Source organism: Apiospora hydei, assembly GCF_038363865.1.
Source record: "Apiospora hydei strain CBS 114990 chromosome Unknown utg000008l_segment0_segment0, whole genome shotgun sequence".
NCBI lineage: Eukaryota > Fungi > Ascomycota > Sordariomycetes > Amphisphaeriales > Apiosporaceae > Apiospora > Apiospora hydei.
In genome coordinates, this window is record NW_027117367.1 from 36700 (window position 1) to 54663 (window position 17964).

Below are 17964 nucleotides of genomic sequence, written 5' to 3' on the forward strand. Positions count from 1 at the left end.
GACAGAATAGCCGGCGCCTCGACTCGCAAGCTGCTACCATCAATTGTTTTTCCGACGCCGCAGAACTGCATGCGATTGCGCAGATGCCCAGAGCCAGGTTGGTTGTATGAAACGAAGTGGTTTGCCAGTGGTGATGTTGAAGCTTTACTTGCGTGGTGTCACTGCACTGCACCTAACTTTCAAGCTAATTCAGGTACTGTCAGTCTGTCACTCAATGCCACTGTCAACTGTCGCTTAGCGGGCAGAGACTGGCCCAAGCTCCGCCAGCAAAGATGCCGAGGCAGTTTGTTGGCGTGTCGGGAGTCGGGACAGGGCTGAACTTCGGCCTGTCCAGCGCCTGCGAAAGTCCACCGCAACCACAACCACAACCACAACCAAACCTCCAGCGGCGCATCATCGTCACCGACTTGCACCACATCCAGACCGACTGATTCATTAATTGACTGGCCATCATCCGCTACCGAAGAATCGACGCAAATGCGACGAGACGCGACATGACCTGATATGATCAAGGCCATCGACACTTCGCACTGTTCTGACCCGACAACATAGAGCATTGCGCGCCTGACTGACGCTCGGGTTCGCTGCAGCGGTTCCTCTCTTTTTCTCTTTGGCGGCGCCGGAGAAGATGCTGCATCTACCACTGGCCATCCATTCGTAATACACAACCATGGCGACGCCGGCCGACCATCTGCGTAGCGGCAGCGGCAGCAGCAACAACAATGCCTCGCGAACGCCCCCACGTCGTCGACGACGAACAACAGCAATAAACCGGCTCCAGCCAAATCCAAGAACCCCATCCACGCCGTCCTGTCGCTGCCCCCCGCGCTTCCTGCACATGTACAGCGACTTCATCACCAAGAACAACCACCAAGTCTCCCAGATCGAAAGCGCCCTGCGCTCTCTGACCTATATCATCCCCGGCCGCTTCCGCGACGCCGAGATCGCCTCCGAAACCCTCCACTCGGGCGTCCAGCTCCTTTCTTTGTATCATGACACCGTCCTGCTGCGCGCCCTCTCCCAGATGCAGATCCCGGGGTCCGGGCTCATGCCGCGCCTCCTGCCTCCCAGCCCCCACGCCCGCTACACCCGCTTCTGGACCGCCCGCAGCACCTTCTACCGCCGCATCGCCCTGCTGCTGCAGGTCGTCCAGTACACCGAGCTGCTCTGGGAGATGGCCGCCAAGCGCCGCGGCGACAAGGTCAAGTGGCGCGTTGTCGTCATCCTCGAGGCCCTCAAGGCGCTGTGCCGGCTGCTGCTGCTGCGCATCACCCGGTCGCGGCCCCTCGTCACCCCCGCCCTGCCCGAGCGCGAGCCCATCCCCGACGCCCCCGCGCCCGGCACCGACGACGGCGCCCTCAAGGAACTGATGGGCGAAGAAGACGACGCCGAAGAGGCAGCCATGCTGCGCGAGATGAACGGCACCGCCGACAAGGACAACAACAAGAAGGCCGGCCACGAGTCCGAATGGACCATGCCGCGCACCGGCAGCAGCCTGCCCAGCCTCCCGAGCCCCGGCGACATCAGCTCCTACCTGCTGAGCCGCGTCTTGACCGCCGACGACATCAAGCCCGCCACGAAGCTGCTCAACACCCTGCAGGGCTCCGGCCGGGCCGCCGAGATCCTGCACATCCTCGCGCCCCTCATCTACGCCGTGTCCCTGGCCCGCAGCAAGAACAAGCGGTCGTGGACGCCCTGGCTGATCGGCCTGAGTGTCGAATACGCGGCGCGCCAGCTGCGGGACCGCCGCGGGTTCCGCGCCACCGCCCTCGAGCGCGAGGAGTGGACGAAGCGCGGCTGGGCCATGGGCTGGTGGGCGATGCGCGGGCCGGCGTACGACACCCTCGTCAAGGGCTTTGTCGGGGGCGTCAAGAAGCGCGTGCCCAGCATCGTCGGCGGCATACTGGAGGATTACGAGTACCTGTGGGAGAACTACTACTTTAGCACCAGTGGTTAGCTGGAGGGAGCAGAAGAAAGAGTTGAGAAATGGTGTGGCTAAATGCGCCACGACGAGGAGACTTGGCGCTGCCGGTTCTCCTGAAGTTGCTGTACAACAGATCATCATGTCATGTAATATTTCCTAATCTTTACCTAGCGATACCTCATTAATGCGAACAAGAACGTATTCCCATGGGACCGCTTTCGCACACAGCAATCCGAGCCGCCTTTCATCCTGCAAGTAGGACACAGCATTTTGAGCAACTGATGGAACTTGACTGAGGAGTCTTTTATAACTACTAGCAGAAGGAGATGGTTTATGTCTTTATTGAGCGACCCAGATAATCATACGTTCGCAGCCTAATTCTCCAGCACCTCGGAGGATCCCTGATTATGTTGAACCTAGCACTCAACCATAAATGGCTACGATCCGTTGACCCTTAGCCAGTCCATACATCCGGGCCAGGGCACTTGTAAGTCGTGGCCTTTCCTTGGTAGATGTCGACCTGAGATTCAACATGTTAGCCCGCTCATCTCGGCGAACAGACAACTCTCGTCCACCACTTACCATGATCCCGGGATCGCTCTGCGCCGCGTACGCCGGGATGGAAGCCAAGAACGAGCCGCCGGGCGTCGCGGACCCGGAGCCCGTGACGTCGAGCTGGGCGCACTCAGGGTAGAACTGCGGCGTGTTGGCCTGGTGCAGGGCCAGCAGCTCGTGGCGGATGAGGTACTTGCCCGGCTTGAGGGAGGCGGGGATCTTGCTCGACCACTTGAGCGACTTGTATACGACGCCGGTGCCCCAGTCGTTGCTGTTGAGCGACGAGCCGTACAGGCCCATCTGGTCGATCTTGAACCAGGACTTGCCCTTGCCGTCGCACCCCTGGAAGCCGTTAGAGCAAGGGTACATCCAGACCATGACGGGCCCCTGCTGGTGCGTCCACTGCTTCCAGACGGCCGTGATGTTCTCGCCGGCCGCGATGGTCGCGGACAAAGGGAGCGGAGGTGCCGCCGTTGCAGGTCATGCGGCGGTCCGTCACCGTCATGATGGGGTTGTAGTCGGGCCACTGCCGCTGGATGATCTGGGCGTTGGGCTGCGGGGAGAAGCCCTCGTAGCCGGGGGTACGTCTTGCCGCCGATGATGTAGCTGGTGACGGCGCCGTGGGCGGCGGCCAGCGGGGCGGCGAGTAGGAGGGGAGCAGCAACTGCATATTGGGCGAACTGACTGTACGGGATCTTTCGCGTTGGTTACTTCGGAATGAGAAAGTTGAGATCTCGAGTCTGCTCAGGAAGAGGCTTGGCGATCGGCGGCCAGTGGCGGTGCCTCTTTACTTATATCTAATGAGAGGGTCATGAGACTGAGCGATCTGTCAGGTTTCGCCCGTGTTCCTCTTTGTTGCAATGAAATGACCGCACGGTAGGTCAACTATGGCTCCGAACTACGCTACGACTGATGCCAGCTATCAATAGCTTACCATAATACAGTGAGATGGCTATATCTCCGGACAACAAGTAAAGTGGCCATACCTTTTGGGCCACGCATCTCCCAGATCAACCCGTCGATTGGATTATGGCATTTGCCTGGAGGTTGCGGGCAAGCCAATACGAATGTATAGGTGAACAGCGGCCGGGAATGGCCAGCACACTCGCAAACCAATAGATTAGAATTTGATCAGGTGGTACCGGCCCATTGGATGGAAAGCCATCAGTGGCTCTGGCAAGTCTGGGGAAACAGCATGGTGGTGTTACATCGAGATGAACGGTGCTTCACGGTCCGTTTTGCTCAATGTCAGCGTTCCATCATGCCACAGGCTATTTGGATCAATGCAACCATGTCAACCTGCCCGATCAGGAAATTGTGGAGGACAGCACTGCGGTGCCCTGTTGCATGATTATGGCTTCTACATCCGCCCCTTTTCGCATTGGTGAATGCCCCTTCGAGCATCTAGTCTGCCAGGCTTCCGGGGAGTCTTGACCCCGTGAGTGCTTGGCGCCATGTTCTGTTCAGATGGTCCGGGTTCAATTAATGGATATTTAGATACAATTTGGCCATCCCGGATCCAGACCCGAGGGACACTTTGGCCTTCAGGTGCATCTTCTCCGGGTGGTTTGTCGTGTGTTGGAGGTGGTTGGTTCTGGACAAATGTCGAATCAGTATCTTTACAACAAAGACTGGCTTGTTGCTTGTCATAGCTCTGGACCTCGCAAAACGAGAGCACTGCAAGAACAAAATTTCTCATGATTTCGATATCCTGTTCGAAACACTTCTCAAACTACGATTCCAACTGATTTAAGTTCCCCCTTTTCTATATCAATCACCAGCCAACGCACAAGGCCCTCGCCCAGCAAAGTCCCCCCGCCCCTCCATCGCCGCTGGTGATTTGAACATCCGGGTACCCCTTCGGGCAGACCCCATCTGCCCCCTTCCCGGGGTAATCGTAGACGATGCTGCACAGGGAGTTGATGTAGCCCCAGCCGTTGCAGTGGCGAGTCATGGGTGTCAGGCCGGTAAGCCCGGCAAGGCCGGCGAAGCACCGGCGGCAACAGTCGGCCGCGGTCCGGGCCGCGACGATGGTGAACTTCGACGGGCTAACCGCCGGGTTGTAGACCCCGACGAAGCTGGCGTTGGCGGTGAAGCTTCTAGGCGCGCACGTCTCGGAAGAAGAAGGGGTTGGTGTATGCTGTCAAGAGTCAGGGGCTGTGCCAAGAGAAACTGCAGTAAGAACTTACTGGGATGGTGCTTGAGGTAGTGCTTGAGGTAGTGCTTGAGGTAGTGGTGACCGTACTGGCCTTGCTGGTCGTGGTGACCGGGGAGACCGGGGTGACTGGGATGAGCGGAGAGGCCGTGCTGGCCGTGCTGGCCGTGGTGGTCGAGGAGGTCGAGGAGGTGGTCGAGGAGATTTGGCGGCTGGTCGGCACTGAAGAGGTCGACTGGGATGTGCTAATGACAGTGAGAATAGGAGTCACCCCGGCAGTAACCTCCCCAATGGCGCTGCCGCCCTGGCCCTTGTGCTGACTCTGCCTCTGCTCATGATACCGAATTATCGCCAAGGGAGCAATTGCTGCCGTGGTGACTGCGATAACAAGGATCACGGAGAAAATGATGTAGAAACGCCTGTAATGGCGGACGTGGACACAAACTCGCCGGTACCATACATTCTTGACGGCGCGGATCGTGGTCTTCTTTTCTTTGCCAAGCGTACGGCTATCCCCAAACTTCATGATATGCCCGTCATACGACATTGTGGTGGTGCCAACCTGGATACACTTCGAGGCTGGCTGCGTTGTTTGCTGAGAATGGGGCTGCCTGCGGGGATCGAGGGCGGTCTGAGTGGCTCGCCGTATCTCGAAACACCGGGTTTCAGAGATGGGAATCTTGCTGCGGGATCGGGCTCTCAGTGGTAGTGTGGGTGGTCTGATGTCATGTCTTGACGTGTGCGGCTGCCTTGTTTACAGTTCGGTGATGAGACAGGGGCACACTTCTACATCGAATGTTGGGACGAGGGGCTTGTGGCCAATGAATCTATAATAGTTGATTGACATGAAACGTACAGATATGCCTTGGTTAGTTCGAGATTTTTGACTCTTGCGTGGTTCGGCACCCCCAGGTTGCTTCATTTCTACATAGCTTTCGAAATTGTACTGCTTACCACCCCTAGGTTTTGCAACACGATAGTCATCAGAAGATAATGCTTATAGTGCTCTTCTGACTGCATTGTTTACTTGATTAGACTTGATCCTAATCGGAAAACACTTCGTCATCCTGTATTCGATGAATTCTGTCCGTGGTGGTTTGCTCTATGTTTCTTTTATCGTTGTCTAGATCTGCCAGCCCCGGAGTAGCGTACAACGAGGTCCGAACCAACCGCGGCTAAGTTGGGATCGTGATCCGACCGGACGCGGGACTGGGGTTGCAGTTATCAAAAGCGCGCTGCCGACATCCGGCATTTGCCCGGTTGTTTCAATTATCAGACTGTTGTAAGTACAGCTGTCTAGAAGCCCTTGGCTGAAGTATGGTGGCCCATCAAACCCAGGCGGCGGCGCAAGCGGGCGCCCTCGGCAGCCTTGCCAGCAGTACGAGGATATGTCAAGGGATTCCATTGGTTAAGCTTCTCAATTCTGAGTCAAGATATGGGGATGTTAAGGTGAGCAAATTGCATTTGCCTTGGTTACTCTTGATGGCTTTTATATCCGATTCTTTTGACTACTGTGGATGTCGTTTCCTGTCATTCCCCAACTGACTCACAAAGTGCACATTCAACATCATTGTGAGAAGCCTGGACAATGGTCGTTGCATAACTCACGGCTATCCTGTAAATAACACTCCGTGACACAGCTTAGCCCAGGTCTGTCATGCCAGTGACGAGTATTCGAGTTCAGATCCAGCCGGACATCACTGATAATTGCCTGTTTCATAGTTCCTGAGTGGGTGACTTTGACAGCTATCTGTGAAGGCCCTAATACCGCTTGCAGTTCAGCTGCCTGCGTCTATTCTGGTTGTCATACAGCTCATCTTCATTAGAAGCTACTCACTCGATGCCGTTTGGGATGGCCCCTATCTTTTACATGTCTCAATACGCCTTCCTGACTTCAAACTCCATGTTTGCCCCTTTTCGGAGTTCTAGTTTTGTCTACCCAGAGTGGACGGTGCTTGGCAATGGGTTTAGTCCTATAGAATGGATACGTGTATTTCAAATGGTCGTGTTGAGAAACCAAGAGTGTAAGTGGATCGCGATCACGATGGGTTTGCATGTTCTATTTTTAGCGTCTTCGGCTGTCCATCTGCCCCTGAAGTGACACTCGCTGCTGCGGCTTGGCAACCGGACCATCCCTTTCGACTGAGCCTTGGCTCTCCTGTCGAAATTTGGTTCTGCGAGCACATATTAATATGCTTGCTACACCTGTCACATTTAGCCCTCCTACCACATCCCTCAACCGTCCAACGGCTAAATAGCCGCACCTCCGCCGCGTGACGTCGATGCAACGCTGTGCAGATGTGCGGGACACTGCCCATCACGTCCGTCGGAAGAAAATGTAGAAGAAAATGCGCGCAGTGGCTCTTCAGATGCAAGCGACCTGGATTCCTGAAGCGGCAATACCCAACCCACGAATCCGAAGTCTGCTGCCACAAGATCAACCCTTATCGCCTACAGGTTGGAGGCCCCGTGCCGCGAATAAAGGCTCCCTGGGCACGCATTGAGCGTACGGCTTGTGTTTATGAAGAACTCGTCTATTCCACGTTCCAAGAAGATCCTGCCCAAGCCAATTAGCTGAGCCCGTTCTTGAACACCACCGGCAATCAAGATCACGCCTTGCATTTGCAGAAAGTAAGTAGATAAAGCGTGATGTAACTGCGCCGGGCACCTCGCAGCCAAACCTTGGACCGGGGAAAGAGTCAGTCGAGATGCACAATCCTTACTAAAGCTTTCTTGACAGTACCTGGTGTCTTCGACCTTCAATTCGTACGAGACGGGTTTAACCGGCGCGTTCGTCTCAAAGTCGCACCTTCGCAATTCACCGTCCTTCTCGATTGACATCGCCAACGAGTCCAAAATGCAATTCAACATAGGCGCCCTATGCGCCGCGACGCTGCTGGCCCTAGGTAAGACCCCGCCCTACACTCCTCTTCTTCTTCTTAGGTGCTCACATTGACACAACCCCTCACAGTATCGCCAGCCCATGCTGCCGACTCGGTCGCCTACAAAGATCCCGAGACCGGCTTCACCTTTGCCCAGTTCAACGCGCAGTACGTGATTGGCAAGTACATCACGTACCGCATCGCGACGCCCAGCAATGTGGCGCAGGGCACGCCGTACGACGCCGTCGTCCAGGTCGCCGCGCCCGTGGACGTGGGCTGGACCGGGCTCGCCTGGGGCGGCTACATGACCTACAGCCCCCTGACGGTGGCCTGGCAGAACGGTAACTCGGCCACCGTGTCGTCGCGCTATGCCACGTAAGTTCTTTGGTCGTCTCTCCTCTGTCGTCTTCCGCTTGGCTTCTTGTATGGTTTTGTCGCGTCGCTGGACTGACACCTGATCCGTATCAAACAGCGCCCACCAAGCCCCCTCCCTCTATAGCGGCGCCACCTACACCCTCCTCAAGAAGGGCACCCACGTCAACAGCACGTACTGGCAGTACACGGCCAAGTGTACGGGCTGCACCTCCTTCACGGGCCAGGGCAGCCGCAACGTGACGCTCAACCCGACGGGCGAGAATCGCGTCGCGTTCGCCTACTCGCGCACCAAGCCCAGCAACCCGTCGTCGAGTGGCTCGGCCATCCAAGTGCACGACGTCACCGCCTCCTGGACCGTCGACTTCGGGTCCGCTTCCAACGCCAACTTTGCCGAGCTGGTGCAGAGAAATGCATGAGATGGGGGTCGGGAGGTGTGAGTGGCTGTCATGGGAAAAGAAGGAGAAAAGGGGGACTTGAGCGGTCGTATACATACACAATACGTTTTTTTTCCTATTTCGCATCCTGTAAAATAGCAATGGAATCATCAATACAGATATCATGGAAGTTTCTACACATCCTTATGCCTTGACTGTTTATTTTTTGTCGAAGTAACTTTCCGATCACATTCCCATATTCGAGTCGACAGTTTCTTCTACTGTACAGGCAATGAGACATACAAAATCAAGTCTAAATCCTGCATTGATTGAAAGGCCAATACTACTTCTAGTGAGTGACAAGACAAATCCTCCGCCATTAGAGCTTTCCATCCGCCAACATGTTTTCGGCGCGGCAACGATGGCATGGCAATGTCCAGCAACCAAATCTTGAATCACTTATTCGTCGCTGTGAAACAGTACCTACCGACACCGGCGTATTGAGTTTCTCGCTTCATTCGAGGCTCATGCCCGCTCGGCGGCCATTTCTCCCATAGGAATAGATTTGAGATCTGTGATTATACAAAAGTCAGTTTGTATGGTCATGGGGTAGCATGAGGATGACGTTATGGCTTACATCCATCAACTGGCTCGGGAGCTTGCTGTTCTTTGGTGCAAGCGTTGTAGACCGCGGGCTGCTGCTTGTGGATGCCGGCCCGCGGGCAGTCGCGGTCGAGGTTGCAGTTGTTGTCCATGGCCTTTTGGAGGGTGTCGTCCTTCCAGCCGAAGAGATAGTCTCCGTGCGCGGCCGATCCTCTGTTATTGCCGCGTCAGTTTCTACCTACGTTCAGGATCCCACTTGAACTTACCCGAGGTTTGTGCTGTAGACGAAAGGGTTCTTGCCGTCGTTCGGCCACATGCTCTGGTCCATGAAGGTCGACGTGTTCCACATCAGCTCGTACATGATCTGCGGGAGCTTGACCGGATGGGTCGCGGGGCAGCGACCGCCGCCCGATGCACCGGCGCCACTGTAGGCCACGTGGCTCTGGTGGTCGGGGCTGTCGAGGTTCTTGCCGTCCCAGCATCTGATGATTGGCATTCGTTAGTCTCCGCTTCACACCTATTGTCACTTGCAGGGAACTCACGTGGGGAAAATGATGGTCTGGCGGACCATCTTGCATTGGTTGCCGTAGGGGATGTCGACCGTGTCGGCGCCCGTGCAGGAGCGCCGCCGGTGAACTGGTTGTCGTTGGTGGACTGCCAGCAGCGGTGGCAGATGTTTCCCTTGTTGACCTTGCTGTTATCCGTGTTGGTGGCCGAGCCCGCCAGCATACGGAAGCCCTGTTTGGCATGTCAGCAAGATCGACTTCTAAGAACCAAGATTAAATCAACCCACCTTCTTGAAGGCCGTGACCTTGCCGCTGGGGATGTAGTACACATCCAGCCCGCCCTTGTTGACGAGCTGGCCCTGGGGGCCGCCGTTGCCGACCTGGGGCACTCGGATGACCGAACCGTTGCGGTGGCGGAAGAACATGACGGCGGTCCAGTAGTTACTAAAGTCCTCGGCGAAGCTGCACGAGGTGCAGGTCGAGAGCGCGGCCTGGTCGTGCGTCTCGGGCGGCATCGAGATGTTGAACGAGTTGCCGCCCACAATCTGGTGCAGGTGCGGCGAGTACAGCATCCCCGGGTTGACCAGGGGATCCGTCCGCTCTACCACGAGCTGCGAGCACGCAAAGCGCAGCATGTTGAACTGCGCCGCGGCGTTGGACGTCAGGGCCGCGACGGCGGCGAGGGTGGGGAGGAGATGCATGGCTAATGCGAGCGTTCTGCGTGAGCTTGTTTACTAGGGTGGTGAGAGTAGATTTTTGCTTCAGATCTCTTTCTATGCCAGATTCAACCTTGAGATCAGATGAGAGCTCGATTCCATGAACGCAGACCGGAACCTTGAGTCTATTATCAGTTCTTCGAGCAAATCGCTTCCCAATTGCCGATTCTGCTGGACATCAGCATCGAGCCTACCTAATATCGGGCTGTCATGTAGACAATCCCCCGATACGGGAGTCGACCAATAGTTGCCGTACTAATGAACTGCCGATCACCAGAGAGTGATGGGCGAGCGAGCCAAGCCCGGTGGTCCTCTCGACCAGCTATGGTTTACCCGGCGATTTAACCTCCGTACCAGAAATAAAAAACATGCTTCTGTCACCTAATCTTGGCAACCGCAATGCAACATTGGATGCTTTCGGTCACAAGGACATATATTGCTTTTGCCGCCCATGACTCTTGTATGGGCAAGATCGGCGCCAGGCATGTCGCTGTCGGCACGTGGTCCCTGGTTGGTGGCGCCCACACAGAAACCCTGAAGCGGAACTCGGAATGGTACCAACCTAGCTTGACACGTGCATACCCCATGATGTGGCATTCACTAAGGGACGTATAAGGCAGGTAGAAATGAAGAAACCATTGGATGTTCAGTCTATGGCTTCTAGAAGGCCCGATGCGCAATATCATGCCATTCGGTGTCTATATGAAGTCCATACGGGCGAATAGGGGCTACAAAATCGCACTGTCTGGCCAGATGTACTATACGATAGCCAAGACTCTCGAGATATTAATGTTCATCATCTAGCTCTTCATGACTGCACACTAACGCTAGATAAGAATTTGTAATCCGGCTTACGATATAAATAAGGCAATTCTAGGGAGAGACAAAAGCCAGGTGTCAGTGTAACTACGGGGTTTGGACGTAGTCCTCGGCAATTGCTTCTACGCTGGCGTTCTCACATTCTACGCTAGTATCTTGAAGGCCAACAGATGAGCCAGCGATCCCAACTCATCCAAAGTGCTGCCTTCAAAGCTAGTCATGGTGTTTGTGGACGCATTGGCCGCGTCTCCGAAGTCTAGAGACAGCAGACACTCCCTCCTTGGATAGACCCCTCCGATCGAAGCCACCAATCGCCCTCTTGTTGAGTTGGCTGCCGTCAGCCTGCTGGCTAAGATTCGGAAACGTCGGCGTGACTCCGAGCTCCGACTGCGCATCGTCGGTCGCGAACACGATCTCGCCCCCACCAGGGTCAGCAGCACTCGCTGCCGCCCAATCTCCTCTTCGGGGACTTCAAAGTAGTTCTTCTCAAGCACGACAAGATCGGCCAGTTTGCCGACTTCGAGCGAACCGATGGACGCGTCGGCGCGGAGGAACCGCGCACCGTTGATGGTGATGGCGCGCAGTGCCGACTCTCGGGAGATGGGATCACCGGGGAAGATGCCGTCGTAAGGAGCGCCGAAAGAGGCGGGAGAGTTTGGGTTCGTCGGATCTCCCGACCGGGTTACGGCGACCTTGAGGGCTAGGAACTCGTCGAGCGGATCAATCTGGGTTGTCTTGTAAGCATACCTGCAGCTAGCCTGATGGCAACACTGGGTCTTACCGGCCAGTCACTGCCATAAACAATAGGTCTTCCAGCCTCTTCGATCCTCCTGTGGGCTTGCAGGTTCCCCCGTCGGTAGTCCCCGAGCGTCGCAAACGTGGAAGGGATGTAGAAGGAGCTCAGCTGTGCCCACTGGAAACTCATGATGGGATCAATGCCCAGCTCGGCGAACCTGGCCCAGTCGTCCTGGTGCAAGAGCTCTTCGTGCGCCAACCCGAGCCTGAAGTCCCCCTTGCGGTCGGGATGCTTCTCCATGAAGGCCTGTGCCGCATTGAGCCCGTAGCGCACCGCGAGATCGCCGTCGACGTGGAGTTGTGCGTCTATGCCGGCGAGGAAGAGGCCCTCGAGGGTGGCGTTCAGAATCTCCTGGCTCCAGTAGGGCTCGTTCATGGTGCTCGGGTCAGGCGCCCACTCGCCGCCGTCAGTCTGAGAGCCGTTCACGGGGTTCCAGTACGGGTCAACCACGGCAGCTGTCCTAGCTGGATACGTAATGACGCCATCTAGAAACCCTTTGATGGCCTGCCATTTCATCGTCGGTTTCGGTTCGATGGTTGAGTTGTCATTCATGGATTTGATTGCAGCGACAGTGTTTGCCACGAGTCCTTCTACACCATCCACTGACGCGGAAGGCTCGATTGAGTAGTCAAAGTACGCGCGGGCAGTGAGCTCGCCGCTCGCCCGAAGTTGGCCGAACAGCGTGAAGGCGTCGGGGCCCGCCGCCGCCTCTTGGAACGTGGTGATGCCGGCTTGGCGCAACAGACGAAGAGCTGCCCGACAGGCTTCCAGCCTTACGGCTTCTGTAGGCGGAGGGAGATTGACCAGTCCGCGAGCGGCGTCCTGTAAGACGCCAGATGGGTCTTGGCCTCCCGGAAGACGCTCAATCTTTCCGCCGGGAGGATCGGGAGTAGCTGCTGTGATGTTGGAGAGTTCCAGGGCTCTGGAGTTCAGCAGGACAGTATGGTAGTCGCTAGACCGAATAACAATCGGGCGCTCAGTCTGAAGCTTGTCCAATTCGCGTTTGCTCACACCCCCGCTCTTTGTAACCAGACTGGGGTAGTCCAGATTCACGACCTCGACCCAATCGTCGTCCGCTTTCTTGCCATCGCCGTCAATACAGCCCTGGATGTGTGTAAGGAGCTGGTTGATATCAACTGGCTGGTAGTTCATGTCACACTTGAGCAGGCCCAAACCGCCCTGAAGAACGTGCATGTGGGAGTCGATGAGGCCCGGCATAACCATACGCCCTTGGAGGTCAATGACCTTGGTATCGACACCAATGGACAACTCGATATCTGCATCTTGGCCAATCGTGGAGATGTAGCCCCCTTTGACGGCCAATGCTGCCGCGGCGCTGGAGGCGGCGTCGAGGGTGTAGATGCTGCCATTTCGAAACACCAAGTCGGCCGGCTCTGGGGCTGTTGCGCCCGCAATTGAGGCGAGCCCAAGACCGAGAATGAGCCTCGGCTTGTGGAGCATGTTGCGCAGCGATGCTGGTCAAGACGGCCGTAATTTGCGAATTCGCGAGGCACAGGTACTCAGAATGGGAGAATCAGGCCCCTTTCATTTCGTAGGTTGACATCCACATCGAAGTCCGCCTCGGATGCGATACTGTGCGATGCTCAGTCATCGGTACGACTCAACCCGACAGCATGCACCCCAAGGACGCATTACCCGACACATCGTAAGCGAGCTGTGTCATCTTCGCCGTCATTGATGGAAGTGTGCCCTTGGCGTTGAGGAATGCCCTTTCCAAGCGTTCCCCGCATTTCACATCCACCTGGAGAGATAAGCAATTACAGGGGACGGTCCCGCTAATCTAATCAGCGAGCCGGACCCCTTTTCCTGGGCTCGGATCGCGCACTTGGCTCCCAACGTGATTGACTGTTAACAGACCACTTCTACTTGCTCGTTTGTTTTCGTATATTCAGGGAATAAAGCGCATTACAAGTATCTGAGCTACGTGTTTCCTACTGATTTGATTAATCCTGAAGATGCACTGACCATTAGGTTGGCCTCAAACGGACAACAGCCAAAACTCCGTCTCGTCATTGAAAAGCATGAGCTTCCTCCGAAATAATCACCTCATCGGCGCTTTCTCTCTGCAAAAACTGTAATTTCTGCTTCTTGGATTGTGTTTTGTGGTGCCTAACCTTAGCAGAGCCCAGCTCGACAGGGGCAGATATGTGACTTGGGCCGTCTATTTGCACCGGACCAGGGGGCCTGAATATAAGTTTTGAAAGCGAGAATCTAAACCGTGGCCCATCATCTGGCTCGGCATTGTCTCGCTGGGTGAATGGTCCAGCTGCTGCGGCGGGGCTATAGTATTCGTATACCAAACCGCATCGATGTGGACCAGGCCTTGGCAAGGCCGAGACTTCGGACATGACTTCAGTAATTTCGGTATCTGACGATTCAACATCTTCAGAATCGTCATCAGGAGAAGCATCCCGTTTTCTCTTGACACGTGCTCTAGCAAGGGTTTCTCCCCGAAGCGCTTTCACGGCGGTGGGGATCCCTTGTTTTGGATGTGGTGTCACATGGTCCTCGACGTAGATCTTCGATGCCGACTATGCATCCATCATTGCAATGTTCCGAGGGACCGAAATCAGGTCTTCCGGGACCTTGTATCGTATCAGTAGGCTTTGGAGTTGATGATATGCAGCCGCTAGATCCTGTTCCTCCCGTTGGAGAACATTTGATGCGTGAGGCGTTGAATGTGGCCGAGAGCGCTTCAGCCTGAGCTAGGCCAGTGTCTTTCAATTCAACAGCTGGCGAAGTATCCATCAATTCACACAGGGGTTTGCCAGGAACTTGAACCGGAGGAAGGAACTCGAGACTCATAGGTCCCGCCCTTGATGATTCTGGCGCTGAAGGATTATGTAGCCCCGGGGGCCGCGTGGCCTCACTTGACTGTTTGGTGCACCCTCCGCTGGAAGTCAACATCGCAGCCGTTTGGCCAACGTACTTGGCCTGTGGTCCATAATAGCCGTGCAGCTCAGTTGCTTCGTTGACGGCTTCGAGGGGGCGAGTGTCCTGGCCGCGCCGCTTTGCCGCCACCTACCGCCCGTGATCCGTAACGTCCCACTGGAACGTCTTCTTCCCGACGTCTCTATCGCATTGAGTTCAGAGCATCCGTGGGCACCGTCGGCGCTACCGCTGACCTCGGATGCGTTACTCCAGCGTCCTGGGCGAGAAATTGTCTGCGGGACGTAACAATTACGATAGGGTCTCAACTCTTGACCGGGCCAGACGTGCTGTTTACCCACTGTTAAAGTATGCAGTGAGCGAGCACCGGGCCATGAAGGCGATTTTGGTGTTTCCGGCATTCCTTCGAAGCTGAACCTCCGTTGGGGCTGTGCTTGCCGTGACCGTGGGGAGACCTGGAACAAAGAATTTACATCAACTTCAGTCGTGCTGGCCGACCTGGTGGATACACCACGTATCCATTTCAGAATCCGCGTCTCATTTTCGTCACGCTCGTGGTCATCCATCTCAGCGACAGGCTTCGTCAATCCCAGTAAGCGAAGGACTTTCATCCTTCTTATCCCTATCGCTCGGGAGCGACGAGAAGTGGACTGATTATCCATGTCTTTCTTCAAGACTCCGATATGTTTGGGAGCGGACATAGGAGCTACCCGTAACTCCAGACGAGAGGGTGGTAATATCGCATAGTGATCCCTGAGTCGGCTGGCAAGAAAAGAGGTATGCGAATCATCGGACGTATCAAAGAGCTCACTCAGGAGCTCCGGGCATTCTGACATGAAATCAATGACACTTGGAAGAATTCCTGGAAAATAAAGTTCGGGGAGCTGCTCCACGATGGCGTCTGCCAGGAGATCTTTGCCGGATAAGCGATAGGAGACGAAGAACAGCTGAAAAACCTCAAGTTTCCCGGGGCATTTATGGCCACTGCTCTTGGTCGAATTGGAGTCAATGAGGCTGCACACGCGCTCGGCCTTGTCAAAATCAAGCGTATGCATGTAGCTGAGAGCTAACGCATAGAGAAGCTGATCAGCCACGATTCGGGCTGTTCCTCTATAGTCAGCTAGGTCGATAATGGAATCTTCGAGGTCCCCGGTCCTTTTTCCCTCCAGTATGCTGCAAAGAGCAAGCTGGGTGCGTAGCCGGCTGTGATGGGCGTCTTCTGGGCCATCCATCTTGTACCTTGAAAGTGCCTGTTTTAGAATATCCTCGGCCTTCTGAAAATTGCCATTTCGGATAGCCTTCTGGGCCGTTTTCTTTAATCCTTCAGAAAGCACGTTGTCGACATCAACATCAACCTTGACGCCGACGATGTCCGCGTAAAGCTCTAGGTCGGAGCTTGCCAGTTTTTGAGCATTTGAAGGTATTGCGCTTCCCATATAGGAGCTCGAGCGACTTGGGGGTGATTGCCGGTTGAGGAATGCTTTAATATGACGTCGTTTTGCGGACGTGGTCCTAGGTACCGAGGTTAAGTCTGTGTAGGCTTGGTCCCTGTGAAAGTCGACGCTGCCATGGGAAGTAGCATCACCAAGTATTGTGCTGGCTGTGTTGCTCGCATTGCTATGAAAGTCCCGCGCTGCTCTGACAAGGCCTTCAAGGTTCCTGGATAGATGTCTGTCTGATCTGTTGATAGAATACGATTCGAAGTCGCGCGCGGTTCTGCCCGAAATCTCGAGATCTTGTTTCAGCCGTGTTAGCTCGCGAAGGGTCGTATCATGCGAAGCGTTGCTTCGGAGGGACAGTGACCTTGGCAGAATCAGCAAGTAAACCAATAACCCCAACCACGGTCAGTTGTCGATCAAGGGCCTTACACGGTGATGATCTGCAACAGGGTCTGCAACGACACCGTCGACACGTGAATCTTGTCGCGAAACGCAATGGCTTCCCCTGAGTGCATGTGCATCTGCGTTGTCATTTTCGCCTTCCGGAAGATGGAGTTGCTTCGAGCCACGCCTCCTATACGCGCGACCAATGCCCCAAGATCATCGATTGTTTGCTGGCAGTCTGTGATTGCGATTCGACTTTGATCCCACACCGTTTTGTCTATCGCGGCCAAGGCGAAGTGGTGGCGGCGGCAATCCTGGAAGATTCCGCTGATTGAGCGAAGGAGCCCGGTAAGGGTGCTGAGTTCATTTCTGAGAGTGGCATAGTGAGTGTCGGCATATCGTACAGATTGCAGGAACTGGTAGACCTTCGCGGTTGCGTCTACCAGTGTGATGATCGATGTCGTGATCGTTAGAGGATCCATCGTGGAGCAGCGAGGCCTGTCTTCGAGTAGGCTAGGTTGTTTGAAATTGGATGGGGGCTTATGCCAGTACCAATGCAAGCGGTAAAGCAATGGGTCTCTCAGTTAGTGGCAGTGTCGATTCACAATCTCTAGACCTGGTTGAAGGAACAATGCATCATTGCGAAGCTGTGGTCACGGCCGTGGACATAATCCTCACCACAAGCCTCGCATCCTGTCCTTGCAGAATCTAGCTAATCACCATCTGCCATGCGGGTAGATCGAGATCCATCAATACCAGACATCTCTTGTCTAAAATCAACCCTGCGAGTGGCCTTGCAGAGCCTGCCGCTGGCAGATATGCGACCAGTCCAATCACAATACACTACTTGCCTGATTCTGCATGGGGGTATTTCTACTTTGCGTTGAGTGCGGGGAATATTCTCGGTCAAGCCTTCCTGCCTCTCCCCCGCTTGTTATTGTGGAAGAACATAATGCTCCGAAGGTGCCGACCATGCAAGCCATGGAGGTACAAACCAGTACGGGGCGATCAGCCTAGGAGGGTATCCCGGCCTTGAGGGGTTCACATGTTTACTGGTCACCCAATGTAAGACAGCCAGGGATTTTCCAAGTCGCAAAACGACGCTGCTTTTCTTTTGTATCCTTGTATCTGGTTTCTTCTACTGGAAAATTAGTGAGCAGCTGCTTCACAGCTGTCGGTAGTTGTTACTCTGAAGATTCGACCCCTTATCCGATACTCATCCAAAGCCTTGGCTAGTATCTTCGAGAGGTTTGCCAAAGTCTGTGTTCTAGTTTCTGTTTGGCTATCAGCTCAAAAGTATTGAATCCAACCGAGGCATCAGTCAGCTGCCCCTTAACATCTTAGTGTATCGAATGTGGACAGTAACATCTTGATCTACATACAGGATCCGCTTGAGCCTGTGCTGCTTGGCGGCGTCCCGACGAGCAATGCACTTAGCTACTACTTGAATGAATAATATGAGCCGATAGATGCGCGAACGCTTTGCACGAGCATCTGTGATGTCGATCTCTCTCATTACTAATCGA

General features: G+C 55.0%; 6 protein-coding genes across 6 annotated transcripts; 2 read left to right on the forward strand and 4 right to left on the reverse strand.

Annotated features, from left to right (window-relative positions):
* Positions 1-670: 670 nt before the first annotated feature.
* PG997_010561 (Peroxisomal membrane protein pex16) lies at positions 671-1957 on the forward strand (the record flags this gene model as incomplete). The annotated part of the gene is made up of 1 exon (XM_066814876.1): positions 671-1957. One exon carries the CDS (start codon positions 671-673, stop codon positions 1955-1957), a length of 1287 nt encoding a protein of 428 aa, XP_066664166.1.
* A 2621-nt stretch (positions 1958-4578) lies between these two features.
* On the reverse strand, positions 4579-5160 carry PG997_010562 (uncharacterized protein; the record flags this gene model as incomplete). Its single annotated transcript, XM_066814877.1, has 3 exons — positions 4579-4619; positions 4669-4879; positions 4918-5160. 3 exons carry the CDS (start codon positions 5158-5160, stop codon positions 4579-4581), a joined length of 495 nt encoding a protein of 164 aa, XP_066664167.1.
* A 2331-nt stretch (positions 5161-7491) lies between these two features.
* Positions 7492-8307, forward strand: PG997_010563 (uncharacterized protein; the record flags this gene model as incomplete). The annotated part of the gene is made up of 3 exons (XM_066814878.1): positions 7492-7540; positions 7606-7891; positions 7989-8307. 3 exons carry the CDS (start codon positions 7492-7494, stop codon positions 8305-8307), a joined length of 654 nt encoding a protein of 217 aa, XP_066664168.1.
* Positions 8308-8790: 483 nt separating this feature from the next.
* On the reverse strand, positions 8791-10090 carry PG997_010564 (uncharacterized protein; the record flags this gene model as incomplete). The annotated part of the gene is made up of 5 exons (XM_066814879.1): positions 8791-8837; positions 8903-9081; positions 9135-9350; positions 9470-9606; positions 9662-10090. Coding segments are annotated over 5 exons (1008 nt in total), but the record flags the coding sequence as incomplete, so codon positions are not given.
* A 962-nt stretch (positions 10091-11052) lies between these two features.
* On the reverse strand, positions 11053-13166 carry PG997_010565 (uncharacterized protein; the record flags this gene model as incomplete). Its single annotated transcript, XM_066814880.1, has 2 exons — positions 11053-11634; positions 11691-13166. The coding sequence occupies 2 exons, from the start codon at positions 13164-13166 to the stop codon at positions 11053-11055; spliced, it is 2058 nt and encodes a 685-aa protein (XP_066664170.1).
* Positions 13167-15321: 2155 nt separating this feature from the next.
* On the reverse strand, positions 15322-16920 carry PG997_010566 (uncharacterized protein; the record flags this gene model as incomplete). Its single annotated transcript, XM_066814881.1, has 3 exons — positions 15322-15377; positions 15427-16418; positions 16484-16920. 3 exons carry the CDS (start codon positions 16918-16920, stop codon positions 15322-15324), a joined length of 1485 nt encoding a protein of 494 aa, XP_066664171.1.
* Positions 16921-17964: the final 1044 nt, after the last annotated feature.